The sequence below is a fragment of the Pleurodeles waltl genome, chromosome 4_2, assembly GCF_031143425.1.
Source record: "Pleurodeles waltl isolate 20211129_DDA chromosome 4_2, aPleWal1.hap1.20221129, whole genome shotgun sequence".
Taxonomy (NCBI): Eukaryota; Metazoa; Chordata; class Amphibia; order Caudata; family Salamandridae; genus Pleurodeles; species Pleurodeles waltl.
This window is the reverse complement of record NC_090443.1, coordinates 100,778,850-100,798,172: the sequence shown is the minus strand read 5'-3', so window position 1 is coordinate 100,798,172 and position 19,323 is coordinate 100,778,850. Positions and strand designations below refer to the sequence as shown.

At 39.9% G+C, this 19,323-nt stretch overlaps 1 protein-coding gene across 1 annotated transcript in view; it reads left to right on the top strand.

Moving 5' to 3' along the window:
- The window catches only part of SCN8A (sodium voltage-gated channel alpha subunit 8), a 554,114-nt gene that overhangs the window by 172,681 nt on the left and 362,110 nt on the right, over window positions 1-19,323 (top strand). Inside the window, exon 3 of the mRNA XM_069230860.1 lies at window positions 16,183-16,301. Coding sequence (XP_069086961.1) covers window positions 16,183-16,301 — 119 coding nt within the window. The remainder of the gene's footprint in view (window positions 1-16,182; window positions 16,302-19,323) is intronic.

Here is a 19,323-nt window from a genome sequence, read left to right as displayed (position 1 = left end):
GAACCCTAGGGACCCTGTGTAAGTACGGGAGGCAAGGTTTTTTTTTTTTAAACAAACTAACCCTCAGGCGTAGGAAGAATTAATTTCCTACCAAGAATTGGGAATTACTCAAGAAGGTAGCATCAATTAATGGTAGTAAAGTGTTTTGGGGTGCAGTCAATAACATCTGATTGAGCGATACCCTTAATAACCCCCTTTTAACTTGTAAAATAACTGGTCCAACATGGGTTGTACATTTTACCTCCATCTATCAGATAGTTTACAACACGTTGTTAATATGTTTACTGAGAGATAGGCTGGTGACTTACCACCGTTGCAAATCACACTGCCTGTGGTATTATAAGTGGTTGAACAAAGTTGGGGTAGCACGGCTCCAGGACCTTTGGGGCCCCCTACTTGCAAACCTATTTAATACCTTCTTTTACTATAAGATCTCAAGTTCATGGGTGCTTTGCATTATTTCCCGATTTATGTTAAAAAAAAAAAAATTAAAAAAAAAAGACAGGAACCTACCCAAGTGCTTTCGCCCAATCTCCCTCATTGACAGTACAGTAAAGGTCATAGGCAGGGTAATCTTACTGCAGATTAGAGATTGGACAATTCAAACGAATATCCTAACTCCATTTCAATATGGTTTCTGCTCCGTATTGGGCACTGTGGAGCAATGTTTTAACTTGCAATTGATTTTGGGCAAGTACATGATCGCTAAGCATAGTCCCCTTTACTTAACGTTTATGGATTTGTCCACAGCCTTTGATTTCGTTAATAGGACCAGGCTTTGGCTCAGGCTATCGGAGATAGGTGTTGAGGGTACCCTTGTGAATTCTCTGTATATTTTGCATGAGAACCTATGTGCCAAAATGCGGCGTGACTTAGTGGGTGAAGTTTCGTTCACATTTCCATTGGTCCGTGGAGTTCGTCAGGGCTCTAATTTGACTCCCCTTTTGTTTATTTTATATATCAGCAATTTATGCCCTCATTTGGGCGAAGCCACTGATGTCCCAAAAATCGCCAACTCTATAGTACCGACATTACTTTATGCCGGCGATGCTATCTTTTTGGCTAGAACTCCAAAAGCTTTACTTAGTTAATTGAATCATTCATTTCATTTATGGCCCTCCTTGATTTAGCAACCAGTTTTGGGAAGTCTCACAACATGGTGTGCGGTCCAGGTGAGAGACGAATGGCATCCATGTCAGTTCGAGGTCAGTCCCCAAGCTGTTAATAATTTATACTATTTGGGGTCACTCTAAATTAGGGAGGGTCGTGGCAGCCCCAGATTAACAAATGAAATTCAGCAGTTCTGCGGGTGCCATCCTGAACATTTTACTGCCTGGTTGTGAGGGGCCCACTTATCCCCTTTTTAAAAATGTATAATCAGCAGTGTCCCTGCTGCCCTACATGGAGCGGGGATTTGGAGTATCATATCCATTCTGTGCTGTAGACCAAGGAAAATCAAATTACAGGTGTCTTTTTAATCTCCCACAGACCATTTCTCCTTACATTCTCCATTCGGAGATGAATCCAATTTATGTTTCTGTCAGGATTAAGTTTGCCCCAATATTACTATGGGTCGGTGTGTGGGCGAACACTAAGTCCAGTTTTAACGGGGAAGTCATTTTAGACTGTCTCAATGCCTGACAAGTGCTTCTCTATCCGTTGGTTGAATTATGTACACGCTCTGTTCATGAGCTAGGTTTGTCTGGCCTATTTTCTGCGCAACATCTCACAGTTGGTTCAAAGTATTGATTAAAGGCAAGTGTTATGACTAATGCTTGAATCAACACCTTGACCAGAAACTCAGTGTTTGGTGAAAGATATATAGTAAGTTTAGCAACACCCGAACTAACATTTTACCTTATCCCGGGTTGAAATAGTTGGGAAAGTTCCCTTCTGTTCCAGGGCAGGTACTGTGTGGCAGCTGCTGTGTTTCCAGGATGATGCTTATCAATAGGCAACCTGTATTTCTGCCTGCCCCCGTGATGGGACCTCTACACAATCACTAATGTCCATTGTATGTTTCTGTAAAAAAATTAGGTACTACTTTACAATGTTTCTTAAACCGATTCTAAAAGACTTGTGTTCTGTGTAGTATACCACACCTTTACTGTATTTGCAACAACTTGGCAGTCCTGATGTCTTTCTCGGTGTTTGCTACTTTTTAGGGTGAGCCTAGCAGCGTGCAAGCGCTGCTCTCTGGACATGTTGTAATCTAATCTGTGGGTTTTTACACGGCCATGCCACACCCATCACTTTCATTCGTTGCTGAGCCTTCCTTTAATAATTGCCTTGATTTCCTAGGTAAGTGCTTTACGTTTGTCCTGCCTTTAGGCTGTTTTGTTACTTTTGCAGACTGACCCTGTTACATGGATGATTACACAATCGTCCATATAATTTAGTGTTGGTGCACTACTTTTTCGATTGTCTTTCATGCATCTTGGCGTGAAACTCTGATCTCCCGGGTTTTATTGAAGGCACGCGCAGTGAGGCATTGTTTGAATCCCCCACCTTCGTTCTTGTTTCCATTTGTAGTCCTGTTTATCCCATAAGAAAGCCCCAGAATGAAAATAAACGTAATAGATGAGCTACCAACGCATGGCTCTGGGAAACGTAAGAGGTCTGCTGTACCATGTGCACCTATGCCTTGTACTTTGTCGCATCTTCCTCCCTGCTGCCGAAGCCTATAACTGATCTAGACCCTCAGCTCCGCCTTTACGCACTTTTACTGTGCCTTAGCAAGTGAGTGGGTAGATCTCCAGTCCTATTCACTCTACCCATGTCACATTTTTTTTTTTTAAAGGATGCATTTATTTATTTATTATAGATTTTGTGTAGAGCGAGGACCGCGTTAAGTCGAACTTGGGACGCTTCAGGTTGCAATAAAGAGAATAAAGCAAGCCATTGCTTGAACATGCATTCTCAAACACAACATCAGTTGTTAAAGTTCAGAAGCTTTTTAGTTTCCAGGTCTGCCTTTGCTCCTGCATATATTTGTTCTGTGCTATTTTTGTGCATTCAAAATGAGCCATCTCCATTGTGCACAAAAAACCTGCTACATCCACCCCAGTGAGTCGCTTGACCTGTGCCTCGCCTCCTGAGGTCACACGTGCATAGGGTTTCCAGATGTGATGTCACTAAGGATGCAGTGCTCAAGCCCTGGGGCTTTATTTTTAATTTTATACAACTTTGTTTTCCGATGTTAAACTGCATTGAGCTCGATCCACCAGGTCTACAACTCCCAGAATGCATTAGCGTGTTGTAGTGAAGCCGTAAGTGTAGCACTGCATGCTTGATATCATGGAATCTTCTGATAACCTTACATGCGAAGGGCAGGCATCAGGAGTGTAAAGGCTAATAGTTGCATTTGAAACAGCTCAACTCACCTTACCTCACATGGTTGGCCAGGCCCCGCCTCTTCCCTCCGGACCTCATTTTACTAGCTTCTTGGGGATCACGTTTCCTTCAGTGGAATGAAAAACGCAGCTCGAGCAGAGGTTTGGAGGGCTCTTGGCTGCAGTTGTGTGCATCTGCTCGCAGACCTGCCCTTCTGCCAGTTGTTTGACCGTGCTGGTTCTGAAGTCCAGCCCTTGCCTATTCCAGAAGGCACCCCGGAAGCACACACTGTTGTTCCATGCAGGTGGGAAACGTGCACCACCGCCACACAAGTGCTTTAAATCTCCCAGGAAGTGAACTAGTGTTTGCCTAGCTGTCTGTGCCCTTATTGTTTTTGTCTGTTTGCTCCTGCTTTTTTGCCTCATACTTCTCCGTGTGTGGTCTGAGAAAGCCTTAGGAGACTCCCAGCAATTAACCCTGCCTCAAACCTTGCAGATTTCAGAGACCTGACTCCAGAACGCCTGTGGAAGACGAGAAATAGAAGGACCTTCCCTTCAGCAGAGTTTTCGGGTCGCCCTAAGTTGGCACAACTGTGTCCAAAAACCAGGGGGGGGGGGGGTTCTTTGAATCAAGAGTATCTGCAGGGTCACTGGAATTATGCAGCAGAGCAGGACATAGTATGCAGCATGATTGACTAAATTATGTAGCAAGAAAAGGCAAATAATGTGGCACAATGCACCATATTTTGTGATCCTCTTACTTTATTATTTTGCTATTCGTACACCTTGTAACAGTCCCTGAGAAAAGAGTTGGCCTTATTTTATAACCAATTTATCATCCGAACACAGGCAATAAGCAACTGAAATATGAATAGTCAACCTTTGCAAAAAGCCTTACGATGCTCACCATTTTTATTCTAACTTTTGATCCGTTTAAGTTACAAACATTGTTTTTGTTAAAATTACCAGATTGCGCAGCAGATGTGATATGTTAAATATATGGCGTACAAATAATATTGTGCCTAAAACTCGATAATGTTTTGTAAACTAATGTGTAGTTAGTGCTTCTAATTTTCACATTTACTCAGTTCACCCACAAGTGGGGCTATCCTACACTTAGGGTCTTGTAAAACTGGCTCCTGTATTTAACTATGAAATGATTAGGGACTTGCTGAAAACCACCATCCACGCATCTCGTTGTCTCTTATGCTGCTTGTTTCAGGTGAATGAGTCGTAACCTGTAGGTTTTATTTTGAGACCGGTCCTCGGAAGTGATGCTAAGCTGCTCTATACACTCATCAAGCCTAAATACCCACATCACCAGTTTCCTTTCTCAACAGTCTAAAACGCCTTGACTCTTAAACTTTAACACCCAAATCCTCACAACTGACCTCCGACTGTGAAATCTTTCAGTTGAAAGAATCCTTTTCAGTCAATGCATTTCAACGTGGATTTGCAACTTGCCTCATTTTGAACGAAAAAATTATTGTATCCCAGCTCCGGTACTGGAAAGCAGAGTGTAATCCCTCACGGAGTAACACGCATGCTTCCTCCAGCACTTCCCCAAATGATAATATAAATAAATATAATGAATAATGGCAATATTTTCATTTTTTGCTTCAAATAGAGGAAGAAGGTAAATGGAAGTGCTTTAGTTATATGCAGGGGCCACTGGAATTATGTGGCAGAAAGAACGAAATTATGCGACCGGGTTGACCAATTTATGTGGCAAAAGTCCAGTTATGCATTTACAACAGCAATCGCTCTAACTCAAGCAGATGTGAGACCTATTCCATCGCAAATGCTTGTTAAATCAGCAGTATGATGCAGGAAACCTACGGAAGGTTTATAAGTAGTTATTTCGATTAGGAGCATCACCTCTTAGATCAGTGGTTCCCAACCTTTTGACTTCTCTGGACCCCAACTTTATCATTACTCGAACCTGGGGACCCCCACTGAATCATTATTGGAATCTGGGGACCCCTCACTGAGTCATTACTGAAAGCTGGGGACCTGATCTGTTAATATTATTTAATTTTCTAAGCAGTCGCGGACCAACAGAGGAGGCTTCGCGGACCCCCAGGGGTCCCCGGACCACAGGTTGGGAACCACTGTCTTAGATAATAACTCATTTTAACTGTTTGTCTTAACACTGTCGGACTTTTTAAACTTTTGTATTTATGATCAGTTGTGTTTTTTTTTTTATTTTTTTTTTTAAAATCTTTTATGGTTGATTCAACCGAATAAAGGTTGATTACCTACCTACTTTTCAGTACGTTGGATCAGTTTCTGTGATCATTGTTTCCCCAGAGTCCTCAGGGAAAGTGTTATTTCTTTCTACAGATTGTTCAAGTTGTCTGATTTCACTTAGGGCCAGATGTACCAAAGGATTTTACCCATTCTGTGTCTATGGGAAAAAGCTTTCGTACATATGGACCTTAATTTCTAAATATGTCCTTGAAAAGTTTGAGTCTTAAAGTCTGCTGCTCTTACCTTGGTTTACGGACTACCCCTCTTGTCGTTCAGCAATTCATGAATATTGCTAAAGCCACTGTTGAAATGTAGAAGAGTTAAAGTGTATTCATGTAAATATTCCAGAAACACCTGGCTGGCTGGTGCAGGCACATGCTCATTCGGACAATATGTCCATCATCATGATCTCTACTATCAGCATCTGCAATCTCCACACCAGTGCTAGGTGACAAAGCAAAGACACCTTCAGGTGTAGTGCTGTCAAAAGTGTCGGTAATGCCATTCCAGCCTAAAGGAAGATCCTTAGCACAGTTATGGAATAGCTAGTTTGCGTTACTGAACGCTGACACATTCAACGCTTTTTTTTCACAATATTGTTTTTAACAGCTTCTCAACATCATTGCTCTAGCAATGAAAGCCCTCCAAAAGGGGATAAATAACAGTAAAAGGGGTGTTTATAGGGCCTTTAACAATTCTGACATTGACAGTAGGGGGGGGTCTTGTGTTTTTCTGCTCTGAGTGACACTTGGTTAGGTCTGTCTTAACTAGATGACGTTCCTCCGTCAAGAAAGCTATTTCCTGGTGCTGACAGCTTTCATTGTGGGGCTGGACTTTTCACACATTGTGGTCAGTGTTTTAGATCTGGTAGTGGCACTTTGTCTTCACTGAACCAAGGAAGTGCCACTTCCTCCCAACTAGTGATTAGATCACCCAGATGGGAACTCGAAAAAAGTCTATTACACACTCTTGCTCCTCCTCCGCAAAACATTATGTATGTGCCTCACCCTAGCAAACTCATGTTTAGTTATTCTGGGGTTTATATCTGTTTGCATGAAACTGGACGACCACTCAAGGCGGATGGGAAAGGTTCCAGAGGCCCCTTTATATGCTACTAAGGATTATGATGGGCATTAACTGTTCCAGGTAGATGTTGAGAAGCCGTAAATGGGTGGTTGTAGGTAGTATACTTGAGGAAGTGTTGCCCACGTTTAGGCACATGTTGGGTAAGGAGGGGGGTAGATTGGAGATGGGTCGACTTGGGGAGAGGTTGGTCTGTAAGTATCCTCTTTAAGAAGTTGAGGCATGGAATAGAGAGGGTTTGTGGAGAGCCTGCAATCTTCCTTGGCATGACGCGCCCTCTTGCATCGATTTTTATGACACCTTTTAGCCCCCTGCAGAACACCGCTGACCAGGTAATATCGAATTCAGAATGGCTGTCAAAACAATAAGATTTAATGCATGACAATCACAGAGAACGTAAGTATTCTCTGTCTTAGCTTCAGCTTTTGCCACATTGTTACTTTTTATCGCCTGAGAGGAAACTTTCTTACCATAGGTGAAAGTGGAAACTGTCTGGGAGTAAATTCTATAAGGTCAACAGGATGACTCGATGCAAACTAGAGTGAGCAAGTGCCTTTCAGATTTAAGAGTCTTAGGCTCGCATATAGGGGTAAGGATATAAGGGTAACATGGATGGCTGTTTCAACCTTTGTCAGTTGCGGTATTAACCTTTCAAGCAATTCATATCTCACCCTTGCACGTGCAGGGTCCCCTCTGGTTCATGTATGGGCTACAACCCGGTTAGAACTCGCCTAATTTCTGTTAGTCTGCCTTTGAGAACTGTGTGTGGAGGGCACATCATCTTTAAAACATTTGGGCTCTTTTGGCCTAGCAGGAGTAGGTTAAGTCTGAGGCTGCAGTGATTTGGTACCGTCTTCTCGGTTGCAAACCTCGAATGCAGTTCCATCACTTACTTTAGTCAGGTGTATTCGTACAGCAGTAGGCAGTATCCCTGCTTTAAAAGCTACATGGCTGCTGCTCTTATCAGCAATTAGTATTCGTGTTCCAACTTTTCTTTCACCCATTTTGCATGATTTTGCTCATTTGACAGAATCCATACTGTACAAATGGTGCATGTTGTATCACTTGGCCTTCTATCATCACCCCACTTTTTGGTATAAATGCACACAGCACCCCGTTGTCCTTCTGGCAGGGTTGGTGTCGTGGCTGCCTTTTTGCTTTAGTCCCCATGTATGGCCCCCCAATCTAAATGACCTCATGCCCTAGTTGCTTAATTCTGCCCCAGTGGTTGTATTCTTCTGGATGGACACCACTAGGTAACATGGTTGCTTTAAAATTGCCTCAAGTGCTTGGGTTAATGTAAACTGTGCGCGCACTGTTTAACAATGTTTTTTTTTTTTTTTTTTACCCCAACCCACTATTAAACCCTCCATGCTAAAATCAGATGAGAACACCTGTATCGTCACTCACCACAGCAAAACACCTTCCATAAATGCTCACAACACTAGAAAATACTCTTCCACTCACAACCCACAGTGTTGCTCGCTACCGTACAAGTGCTTCAGTGGCCCACATAGCAGCAGCATTTGCCCTAGTTCTGATTTCTGTTTTATACGCCGTACTGCACAAATATCCTTTTACCTTAACCATACTATTGAGATTTAGTCTGGACAACAAGTATCGAGGTCCTCTCTCCCTGGACCCCCCGTTTCCTCCATAACCCTTAGTAACTTGAGTGTAGGTGATTAGACTTTGGTCTGTGAAGTACAGTTTCTAGAGTGTGTTATTCTTTCGCAATATTTTCAGATCTCTCTCCAGTCCCATTAACATGTAATCTCATCAGTTTTCTTCACACCGGTAATGTTTCAGAGACCTGTTTATTTTCCTATGAGCCAGAGTCCACTTGGGGTAAAGTAAATCCTTTTTTTTTTTTGTCACTGTACACCTTTAAGAGGGTTGTCTGAATGTATGTATTTAGTTAGATTTCTTGTCAGTTGTTACATCACATGTAGGTATATTGTGATAGGTTACATTGCGGTAATCAGGTTTTAATTACATTTACATCGCAATATTTACCTCATGGCACCTTAACATCACACCTTAAGTGGTATGATGGTGTGTATAGATTACCTACTGGTGGTCGCCAGTATGTAGTTATATTTAGGACTTAGTTTCCATAAGAAAAGCGTTTTCATGTTGCTAATAACATTGGCAATGTCGGACATATCCTCAAGAAATTTTCAAAACTGGAAAGTTTTGGGGTGATTCTTCAAGCAGTGACAGAGCAAAAAAAATAAAATAAATAAGAACAAAAAAACACACACACACACTTACACACACACTTACACACACACTTACACACACACTTACACACACACTTACACACACACACTTACACACACACACTTACACACACACACTTACACACACACACACACTTACACACACACACACACTTACACACACACTTACACACACTTACACACACACTTACACACACACACACACACACTTACACACACACACACTTACACACACACACACTTACACACACACACTTACACACACACACTTACACACACACACTTACACACACACACACACACTTACACACACACACTTACACACACACACTTACACACACACACTTACACACACACACTTTCTCGCTCGCTTTCTCTTTCTCGCTTTCTCTTTCTCGCACTCACTTTCGCACTCACTTTCGCACTCACTTTCGCGCTCACTTTCGCGCTCACTTTCGCACTCACTTTCGCACTCTTTCTCTCTCTTTCTCTCACTCTTTCTCTCACTCTTTCTCTCACTCTTTCTCTCACTCTTTCTCTCACTCTTTCTCTCACTCTTTCTCTCTCACTCTTTCTCTCACTCTTTCTCTCTCTCTCTTTTTCTCTCTCTTTTTCTCTCTCTTTTTCTCTCTCTTTTTCTCTCTTTTTCTCTCTCTTTTTCTCTCTCTTTTTCTCTCTTTTTCTCTCTCTTTTTCTCTCTCTTTTTCTCTCTCTTTTTCTCTCTCTTTTTCTCTCTCTCTTTTTCTCTCTCTTTTTCTCTCTCTCTTTTTCTCTCTCTCTTTTTCTCTCTCTCTTTTTCTCTCTCTCTTTTTCTCTCTCACTCTTTCTCACTCTTTCTCACTCTTTCACTCTCTCTCTTTCTCACTCTTTCTCACTCTCTCTCTTTCTCACTCTTTCTCACTCTTTCTCTCTTTCTCTTTCTCTCTTTCTCACTCTTTCTCTCTTTCTCTTTCTCTCTTTCTCACTCTCTCACTCTTTTCATGAAACTATAACTCGTTCCCCAAGGGAATTATAACTTGCGCCCTTGCCGTGTACTTCTAATTACCAGTCATCATATCTTCTATGACATCATTGATACTATCACTGTAACATTTCCAATAAAATTATGGAGGAGAAAACGGTGCATGGCGGGGTGTGAGTTGCAGTTACCGTAAGGCACAAATTAGTTTCTTGAGATAAGTATAACTACTGAATTTCTATGTCTTTGTATGTGTAAAATCTGAACCTAACTTTAACATCCCTATAACCCTTTTGTGTGTGAAAATATATCTAATTTCATAGACAACACCGAAGATTAAAGTGACATTATAGTTGAGTGAAAATGTCAGAAAAAACATATGTTTTAGACAACCAAACCATTGAAATTCACCAGTTATAGTTATCGCTAGTAACTATAACTCATGCCCTAAGTTAACTATAACTTGCTCACCCGCCTTGAAACATTTTGTCATCAATGATGTCACTTCAAATTTTACAATGATGTTGTCAATAGTATCATAGAACATGTAATGAGTGATGTAATATTGGCGATAATAGTGCACAATGAGGGCACAAGTTAGTTACTTCATTGCACAAGTTATAGTTTCAGGTAATTTCTACATTTTTAAAAATTAAATGTAAAGTAAGTTATTACCATACTGAGCTATAATGTTACTTTAACCTTGTTTTTTTTCAGTGAATTCCTAGCAGTTTTTCAACAACCGTGTGCTGTGTTGGCTTGGTTGTAGAGCCTAGCACCCTACCCCCTGCAGACAAGGTCTTGCACCCAACCCTCGTGCAGGGGTTGAGTGCAGTGCCTGGTGCCCAGACCCCTGCAGGGGGCACAACTGATTATGTGAGATTCTATATAAAGAGTGTCATTTTAAGTAAGGCAGAGCTACTGACTTTGTCAAAGCGTCAAAACACCAAAATAATAAGTGTGACTTTTGGCTTTATGAAAGAGGTCAGCATATCAACAAAAATAAAGCAGACCTATTGTCTTTGTCCAAAAATCACCATTTGTTAAAAATAAATCTGCATATTTTTGAGTCTTTCTTTTAACATTTTCCAGCCCTCAAAGTGATTCCATAAAAACAAACTCAGGAGGGCCCTGCACTTCAGCTAAAGAGCATAAAGCTTCCGCTAGGAATGCTTTAAAAATGATAAGGTCTCCTGGGGTCATGGATTTAATGACATAGGAGACTTACTGAGTTGTTTTTTTTATTTTTATTTTTTTAATCTACCTGTGGGGAAGCTGCTCTCCCAGCAGCCTTTCGCAATATGAAAAAAAATGCTTAGCACTGCCTTTACCACCCAGAAAGAAATATGTTAACAAAAAGCCCTTGCAGGGTATAATGGGATGCTCTGTGTTCCTGCAGCCCATTTATAATTCCATTGTTTCCCCTTTGTTTTAAGATTTTTTTTGGTTTCTCCGGGCAACCACACTGTTTATTCATGCTGCGGGGGTCTGTGGGGAAGCCCCATAGTGGCAAAGTCCATGCGGCCCCAGCCAGCTCCTCACTCATTGTCGTGATGGCAGGAGCAAACTTTCATTTTTTGCCTGGGCTTGCATTACAGAGCATTGGGCTTTTCCCTGGTGAGCTGGCATAGTGAGGGCCAGTTTCACTGCTGGTGGAGGCCAGTTTTGTTCCTGGGGACCAGCCGGCCACTTTCAGGCCTGCAACGCTTAGAAATAAACAATGCAAAACGGTTTAAAAGCCTGCTTTAAAAACATTTGTTTTTGCATTTCGGTGGTTCCTTTTTCCTGCAGTCAAGAATGTGGCCAGCTAGCCCACAGCAACAAAACTGTACCTACCAGCAGTTAAACTGTCCGCCACCCTGTCAGTCCCCCAGTAAAACACTGCACTTGCTCACTGCATGCGGGATGGGGGCAGGGCTGGGATTGCAAAATTTGCTGTTTTTGCTGCCTGGTTCGACCCTGGCTGAGAGTGTGGGGGCAGGAAACTGCAGTGTCCAGGGGCTTGAGGTCTCCGGGGCACTGCTTGGATAGAGACTTGGGGATTGTGATCCCTGAGACCAATCTAGGTGCGTGGGGAGGAGGGCTTCCCACCCTTCCCCTAAAATTTATAGCCCCAGGGGATGGCATCCCCAGGGTCGCACACAGGCTTGGGGAGAAAAAGCTGCATGCTCCCCTCCTGTTAATATTGCAAATGGCCCCAGGGGATGGGGTCTCTGTGGCCTCTGCCCACCAAAGGAGGGAGAGGGTGTATTGTAATGAAAGACTTGTATGCCATTTTTTTTTATTGGATCTGCGGCACAGATTAAAAAAAAATAAAAATGCACTTATTGTCTCTCTGCCCCCCGCCAGGCCTAGGTGAGCAGAGTATCTCCTCCTTGCCCCAGTGCATGTTTTTTTTTTTTCTTTGTTCAAGAAAAGGGGACAGATTGACGAAGTCCTAAGATGGCTGCCACCACATCTTTCTTGATGTGTTAGCAGACAGTCAGAGCTTATCTAGATATCTTTCAGCTCTGCTGGACCTCCACACCGTGAAATATCAATATCTGTAAACCTTAGTTTCTCAAATACTACCAACCGGATTTACTCCAAAGCAACAAAATGCATGGTTTATTGACCAAGATCTAGCTTTCTGTCAAATCTGCAGCAATTCCGTTCAGCTATTCCACTGGAAAAATGAATGGGTAAAACATGGTTTGTGATCCTCCCTCTGTTCCCCTCCTTTTTTTCAGCACCTGCTTGCGGTAACTGAGGCCCAAATCGGCTGGGGAGGGAATGAATATGAAAAGGCCAGGCCCTGGGGAGTGGGGTCCCTATGGCCAAAATTGGTGTGGGGGGGGGTGTCGCACCACACATTAACCCCCCCAAAAAATATATATATATTAGGAGGCTGGACCGGTTTGACCTTGATGCTCATTTCACATAAATTAAACCTCAACAGGAAGAACTAAAATGTAGCAGGTGCCCCAGTTGCTTCTGGAAAGGACAAATGATCCTAACTCCTGGGCTTGGCAAAGGAAAGCAAGTGCATTTCCTCTGCTATTCCATGTTGAAAATCTATCTGAAATCCTTTGTGGAGGTGAATGGATCGTTCATCTATTGGAGCGCAATCTGACCCTCTCACACCCAGACACACACACTTACCTATTCTCACACCCACAGAGACTGGCCCTGCGGCCAACATCCACTATGCATGGCCAAAGGCCGTGCGCAGCATAAGGTTGGGTGGTTAGGGAGGTTGGCTGCAGGGATTGGCCACAGGCTAGGCCCTACAGCCAACCCCATCCGTGCGTGTTCTAAGGCTGTGCATGTCACTGGGTTGGGTGATTATAAGGCGTTGTCCGCAGGCCCTGCAGCTTTGACCATGGGAGGGCGGTGGTTGGATTAACGTATAGTAATGAAAATTACTTTACATTTACAAAAAACATAGAAATTCACTCTAAAGAAACAAAGGTTACAGCGACGTTATAGTTGGATTACTTGCACAAAACCGTAGAAATTGAGCAGTATTAGTTAGTTATTTCAAGTAACTATAACTCGCAGCCTAAGGTAACTATAACTCCCACCATCGCCGTGCACTGCTAATTACCCCAGATATTACAGCACTTGTAACAACTTTTGTAATGTCAATGAAAATATTAATGAAACATTAGCAGTCAAATTATTGAAGAAAAAACTGTGTATGGCAAGGGTGCAAGTTATGGTTACTTGAAATAACTAACTATAACTGTTGAATTTCTGTGGTTTTGTGCAAGTAAATTCAGAACCTAACTATAATGTCCCTGTAACCTTTGTTTTTTTAAAAAGTGGAAATATATATATATATATATGCATATACACTATATATGGGTTTTAAAGGTTTCGGAATTGTTGGGATAAAAGGTGGGGTCTGCAGGGATGGGTAGAGTTGAGGGTTTTTTTAAGGATCAGGGATGGGTGTGTGTGTGTGTATGTGTGTGTGTATATATATATATATATATATATATATATGTGTGTGTGTGTATAATACACATAAACCTAGCGTTATGTCACTTAAAAACACTTAAAAAACTACTCAACTGTGATATATAGTACAACAAATGTAAAGGTACTAAAACAATGAACATACCCGCAATATAAAAAGAAATCCCAGTATACTTACCTAAGATGTACTATCTTCAATATAGTGGTTGCACATCTGTCCTTGACATGTCCACATGTAGTTTTGTTATCAGTAACACTGACATATCAGATATTTATACATGTTTGACCACCCTTGCCCTGACGTTTAGATTCCTCGTTTTCCTGTTTTGTGAATTATTGTGCAGTCCTTCATTCAATGGACCGGAATTTACTTTAGTAAAAAGAGTTGGGTGAGGTAACTGATTGAAGCCCATTGTCCTGGCTTTATTTGCATTACAAGGACTCTTGATTAATGTTTAGAGTAGGAAATTTAGGACAGTGTATAAATTGTATTTAAAATGGAAAATACCTCAATCTGGGTTATGTCTTGGTCTCTGTTATTTAATTGGAATTTCTGATCTTGACCAATTTATTTGTGTTTTGACCTAGAATAATGACAGCATAGTCATAACACAACCCTTGTGTTGGTCTGCTGAACTCATAATGGGCTCTTGCAGACTATTCTAGGTGGAATGTGTTGTCAGTTTACTTTGGAAAAAAACAAATTAAAGAAGTTTGCACTTGCAACTTATACTTTGGGTTACTTTATTAACTATATTACAATACAATTTGTGGAGCTCTGTACTTATTTTGGAATCATCAAATCTAGACTTTTTTTTAAATACTATTAAGATTTTAATCATCAATAATGAAGGCTTTGGTAATCTTTGGACTTTTTGTGGTGGTATATTTCCTTCACTTCTTATCTTTCTCAAACTTAGTGATACCAATCTGGATTAATGAGACCAAAGTTTGCAGTTTGTGTGAGTAGTCTGTTGAGGGCGGAAATCTTGCCTCAGAGAACTCTTATGGTAGTAATGATGTGCTTTGTGATGCTCTCCACTTGTATTTGGGTGCTGCAAGAGTTTTTTAAATTGTGATCTGTATTAAAGCAGAGCAGGTGTCTACTGGGTGTTGTAAGGTGCCTGGAGAGGGAGACAATATTGGGAATATACTTGTCAGTTTATCACTTCTTTTCTTGTAAGAATATGAACTGTAGGCAGATTTTCCTTCAAAGGGATATTTCAAAAAGATTAAAGTAAATTTTGTCATCTGTTTTTGGAAAGTGTGGATGTGCTGTTTCCAATCTGAAAGCTAAAAAGGAAAAAATGCAGGGGAATGTATTTGAAATATTCTAGATGACCAATGCTGTTTCTTGGATATAGATTTCAAATATCTCATGCTACTTGTAGAAGGTGCATGTTCTGAAATAAAAAAAAAAGAAATAAAACTGTTTTTTTCTGTACGTGGGCTTTGAGACCTTGATGCAAATATAGTTATACCCATTTTAGGTCTGGTGTTATCCTAGATCGTTTGGTTTTACAAACAAAATGTGTGTAATATCCTTATAGGAGCTTTCAGCCTTCCATTGAGCATTTGTCAATCACATACCCCCTACAGCACACAGCGTTGCACAGTGGGTCAGTCTACACTAGCCATTGGCTGACTTCACTATCGGTGATGGCCTTCCGCCCTTTTACATAAGAACAAATACACACAGAGTAGTTACCTCAAGTGGTAATAACTACTACAGCGATGCATTGCTTTTCAAGACCAAAATACTATTTTTGCTTTCAGCCAGTAGTTGTCTGTATATTGCCCCAAAAATGAAGATATAAAAAAACCATGACAAAACGAGCATTAATAGTCCAACGTCTGTCAGCCTGACCTTTTGACTTTGACCATCTTGTTTAAATAGTGATGGCTCCATTTTTAAAAAGCACTGTTTCTGCAAAATTTTAGGATTTGTCTCTGTTTAGTACCTATAAATCAACTTTGATCTAGTGTATATTTAGGGCATTTTGCTAGTGTTCCAAATGGACATTATTGAAGTGCATGATTCAGTTCAGGAGAAAATGGTATTTAGCTTTTTTGAATTATATATTGTTTACAATGTGAACTGCATTGTACTTTTTTCTGTCAGAGTAATATGTAAAATGTTTCATAATCTGAACTGTGTTCTCCTGTCTGTATAGCAAACCCTTTGACTGTTTTCACCTGCATGTTGCTATGTTGACGTTTTCACTGTGAACTGCAATCGAAAATTGTAGAACTTAACATACATTTCTTGTTTTTCCTATTTACGTTGTCTAAAAATGCAGTTTAATGTCGATGTTTAAGGTTTACTTTTACAACTTCTTTTTCTTTTTCTCCACAGACATTTATAGTACTAAACAGAGGAAAAACAATATTTCGATTTAGTGCCGCACCTGCCTTGTACCTTATAAGTCCTTTTAATCCATTCAGGAAATTCGCTATTAAAATTTTGATACACTCATATCCTTTTATACACAAGTATCTGATGCATGTACTAACATGGTTTTTCTTTGACTAATTAACTTGAATATATGAATGATAAAATGAAGTGTATTCGAGGGATTGCATGTTTTGGATTTCGCAATAACTGCTCTGTATTTGAATGTGCATTAAACAGTTACATTAGCGTGTCTACTGAAAGATGTAAACTATTTTTTTCGTATTGGTATTTTGTATGGTAATCCATATTCTTGATTTCCTTTATTCCATCTGATGTAAATCTTGCTAACATGTTGCAGTGGTTATAGAGTTTACTGTTTGTTTACTTTACCCTGTAGTTTGAATTTTGTTTCGTCCACTTTTCGTTTTAGCTGACTAAATAATAGATTGTTGATGAATGCATTAATATTGACTGTAGAGGAGAAACTGCTGATGTGTTTTCAGATGCACATCATTTAAGGCCTGGCTGATGTGGATACTTAATTGGATTTTAAGTTGTTTATGGAAGTGTCAGAAAAAATGTTAGGGGGAGGTATGTGAGGTATTATGTAATGGATGAAGAATTAGTAAGAGGGCTGGAGACATTTCAGGAAAATTACTTGCAGCCCTTTTTCTTAATAGTATCTTCAGTTTTTTTTTTTTTTTTTCAAACCCTTATGATCACTTTTGTTTGAAATCAATACTTTTTTATGACTATAGCCTACAGCAGCCCAGTTTCGCTGGGGATGAGACCATGCCTTTCACTGTTACAGATCCCCGAGTTTGTACTTGTGATGTATTGCATGTATGAAGATATCGCAGAAAATCAGTGGAAAGATTTCAGAACCTTTTGTTTTAGAAATAGTTTAGGGCTGGCAGTTTGGCTTCCTCTTGTTGGTGAAAGTCCATTCTCTGTAGACCTATTTATTTTGAACAACTTCATTTGTCAATGTTTTGTTTTCTATATAACAAAATCAAACAGTTATAGTGTAAATAGATAATTGTTTTACATCCAGCAGAGCGACCGGAGATTACAGTTTAAATAGTCAGATTCCAAATAATCACAACTTCATAATCTGTCACAGAGGGATCTAGATGTTATAATCATTCACCACTGACAAAGACCCATGTTTGATTATTGTATAGCATACTGTGGCAGTGAGTTTCTCTTTAGCATATGGGATCCATATTTTGGACCATGACATAGAAATTTGTAGAGAACTCAATAACTTCCAGGTCTTGGTTGTCATCAGCCCCACTGTCAGTAGCAGGCTGCCAACAACCTCCTTGGTAAGGTAGTGAACGGAAAATCTTTTTCTTCACGTAAAGCACCTTTATGTAGAAATAACATTAGCAAGACATGGAATAACAATACTTAATATAATCAAAGATAAATGTCAGCACACATTTTGGAAATAAGAGAAAGCTGTTTAACATTTTAAGGTTATTAGGTGATAAAGAAGGGGGTAGAGAAAAAGAAAGGGAAGAGGAAGGGAAAAGAAAGGAGATTAGCTGGAAGACCCATACAATGCAACCTGAATCATTATATAATAAATTAATAAAAATAATGAAATATAAGTCAATAACAGTTGATAACAATGTGAAACAATGACCGAGAAATACAGTTTCTTATGGTGGTTTTAAGTTTTCAGATGAGAAACAATTATGTTTATGAACAACATTATCTACAAAAGAAGTTGATGGTAACCAATATAAATACTTAACAGTAGACAGTACAGTGAAGTAAAGACAGTGCCAAGTCTATGTTAATGGCAAATATTATACCACCAGGCTTTACAAGAAATATTAGGTGAAGATTTTCAATTTAGGGTAATTTATTGAAAGGCCGGGGCTAACAATAAATCTAATAACATTTGGGATCAAACCTTTTTTTCAAAATGCACAGGTAAGAGGGCAATGAAATAATAGATGCATGAGATCTCCATTAGGGTGATTACATGATCAACATTTGGCACTTGAGTTTTTGGAAGATTTAGCAGTTATATTGGGGGTAAAATAAAGTTTGTGGTATAAAAAGAACAATGATTGTGTGGTAGACACTGTTCTGGCTATATTATGTACCAGTCCCATATTTTATTCCAAAATGAGATACTCCAGGTACATCCCAAATCTGATTCCCACTGAGATGCCACCTTAGTTTTAGATCTTGACAGATTAGGAGAGCAAAGAAGTTTGTAAATGAGCGACACTTTTGGAATGGAAGTAAGAATAGAGCAGAGCGAGGACTGTTATGTTGAGATAATGAAGAAGTAGGTAATGAATAAAGAAGATCCAGAAGAATATTTACAAGAAAAAGATATGGTAAAAAGGAAGTAGGGCAACTAAAAAATTGTTGGAATTGTGAGAAGGAAAGAGTATCATTAGGAGTTATATATTTGACCCATATTATACCTTTTTGTCTACAGGAGTTCCAAAACAAAGGTTTGTTGTTAAGGGTAATAAGCGTATTATACCAAAGGGAAGAATATAGGAAAGAGTCATGAGTGGTATTGTGAGACTGATAATAAAGATTTAAGAGATTACAAATATTTTTAAGAAGTAGAGAAGAGATGACTGAAGTATTAGACGAAAAGAATAAAACTTCTCTGGGAGAAAATGGAAGAAGAAAATATTTAATATCCAACTATAAAGGGGTAATGAAGATCGTACTAAAGAGATCCACTGAGAAGCCTGTTTTAAGGAAAAAGCCTTATGATCCAGCCGAAAATCAGGAAAACTAGCCCCACCTTCCTGCTAGGGTTTTCGAAGATGAGAATGCAAAATTCTAGATTTTTTATTATTCCAGAGAAATTTGGATAATTGGGACTCTAATTTCTTTAAAAATGTGACTGGGATATAAATCATTACAATAGAGAAAATATACAAAATGAATGGTAAAATCATCATGTTGATGGAATCAAGATGACGACGCCCTGTCAGGTACAAAGGGTTCCAAGATGAAAGGCGTTTATCCACTTTAATTCAACAATCAGATGTATTTGCAATAAGAGAGTCCGTAATGGAAGGAGTAAATCAAATACCCACATTTTTAATCTTGGTTGTC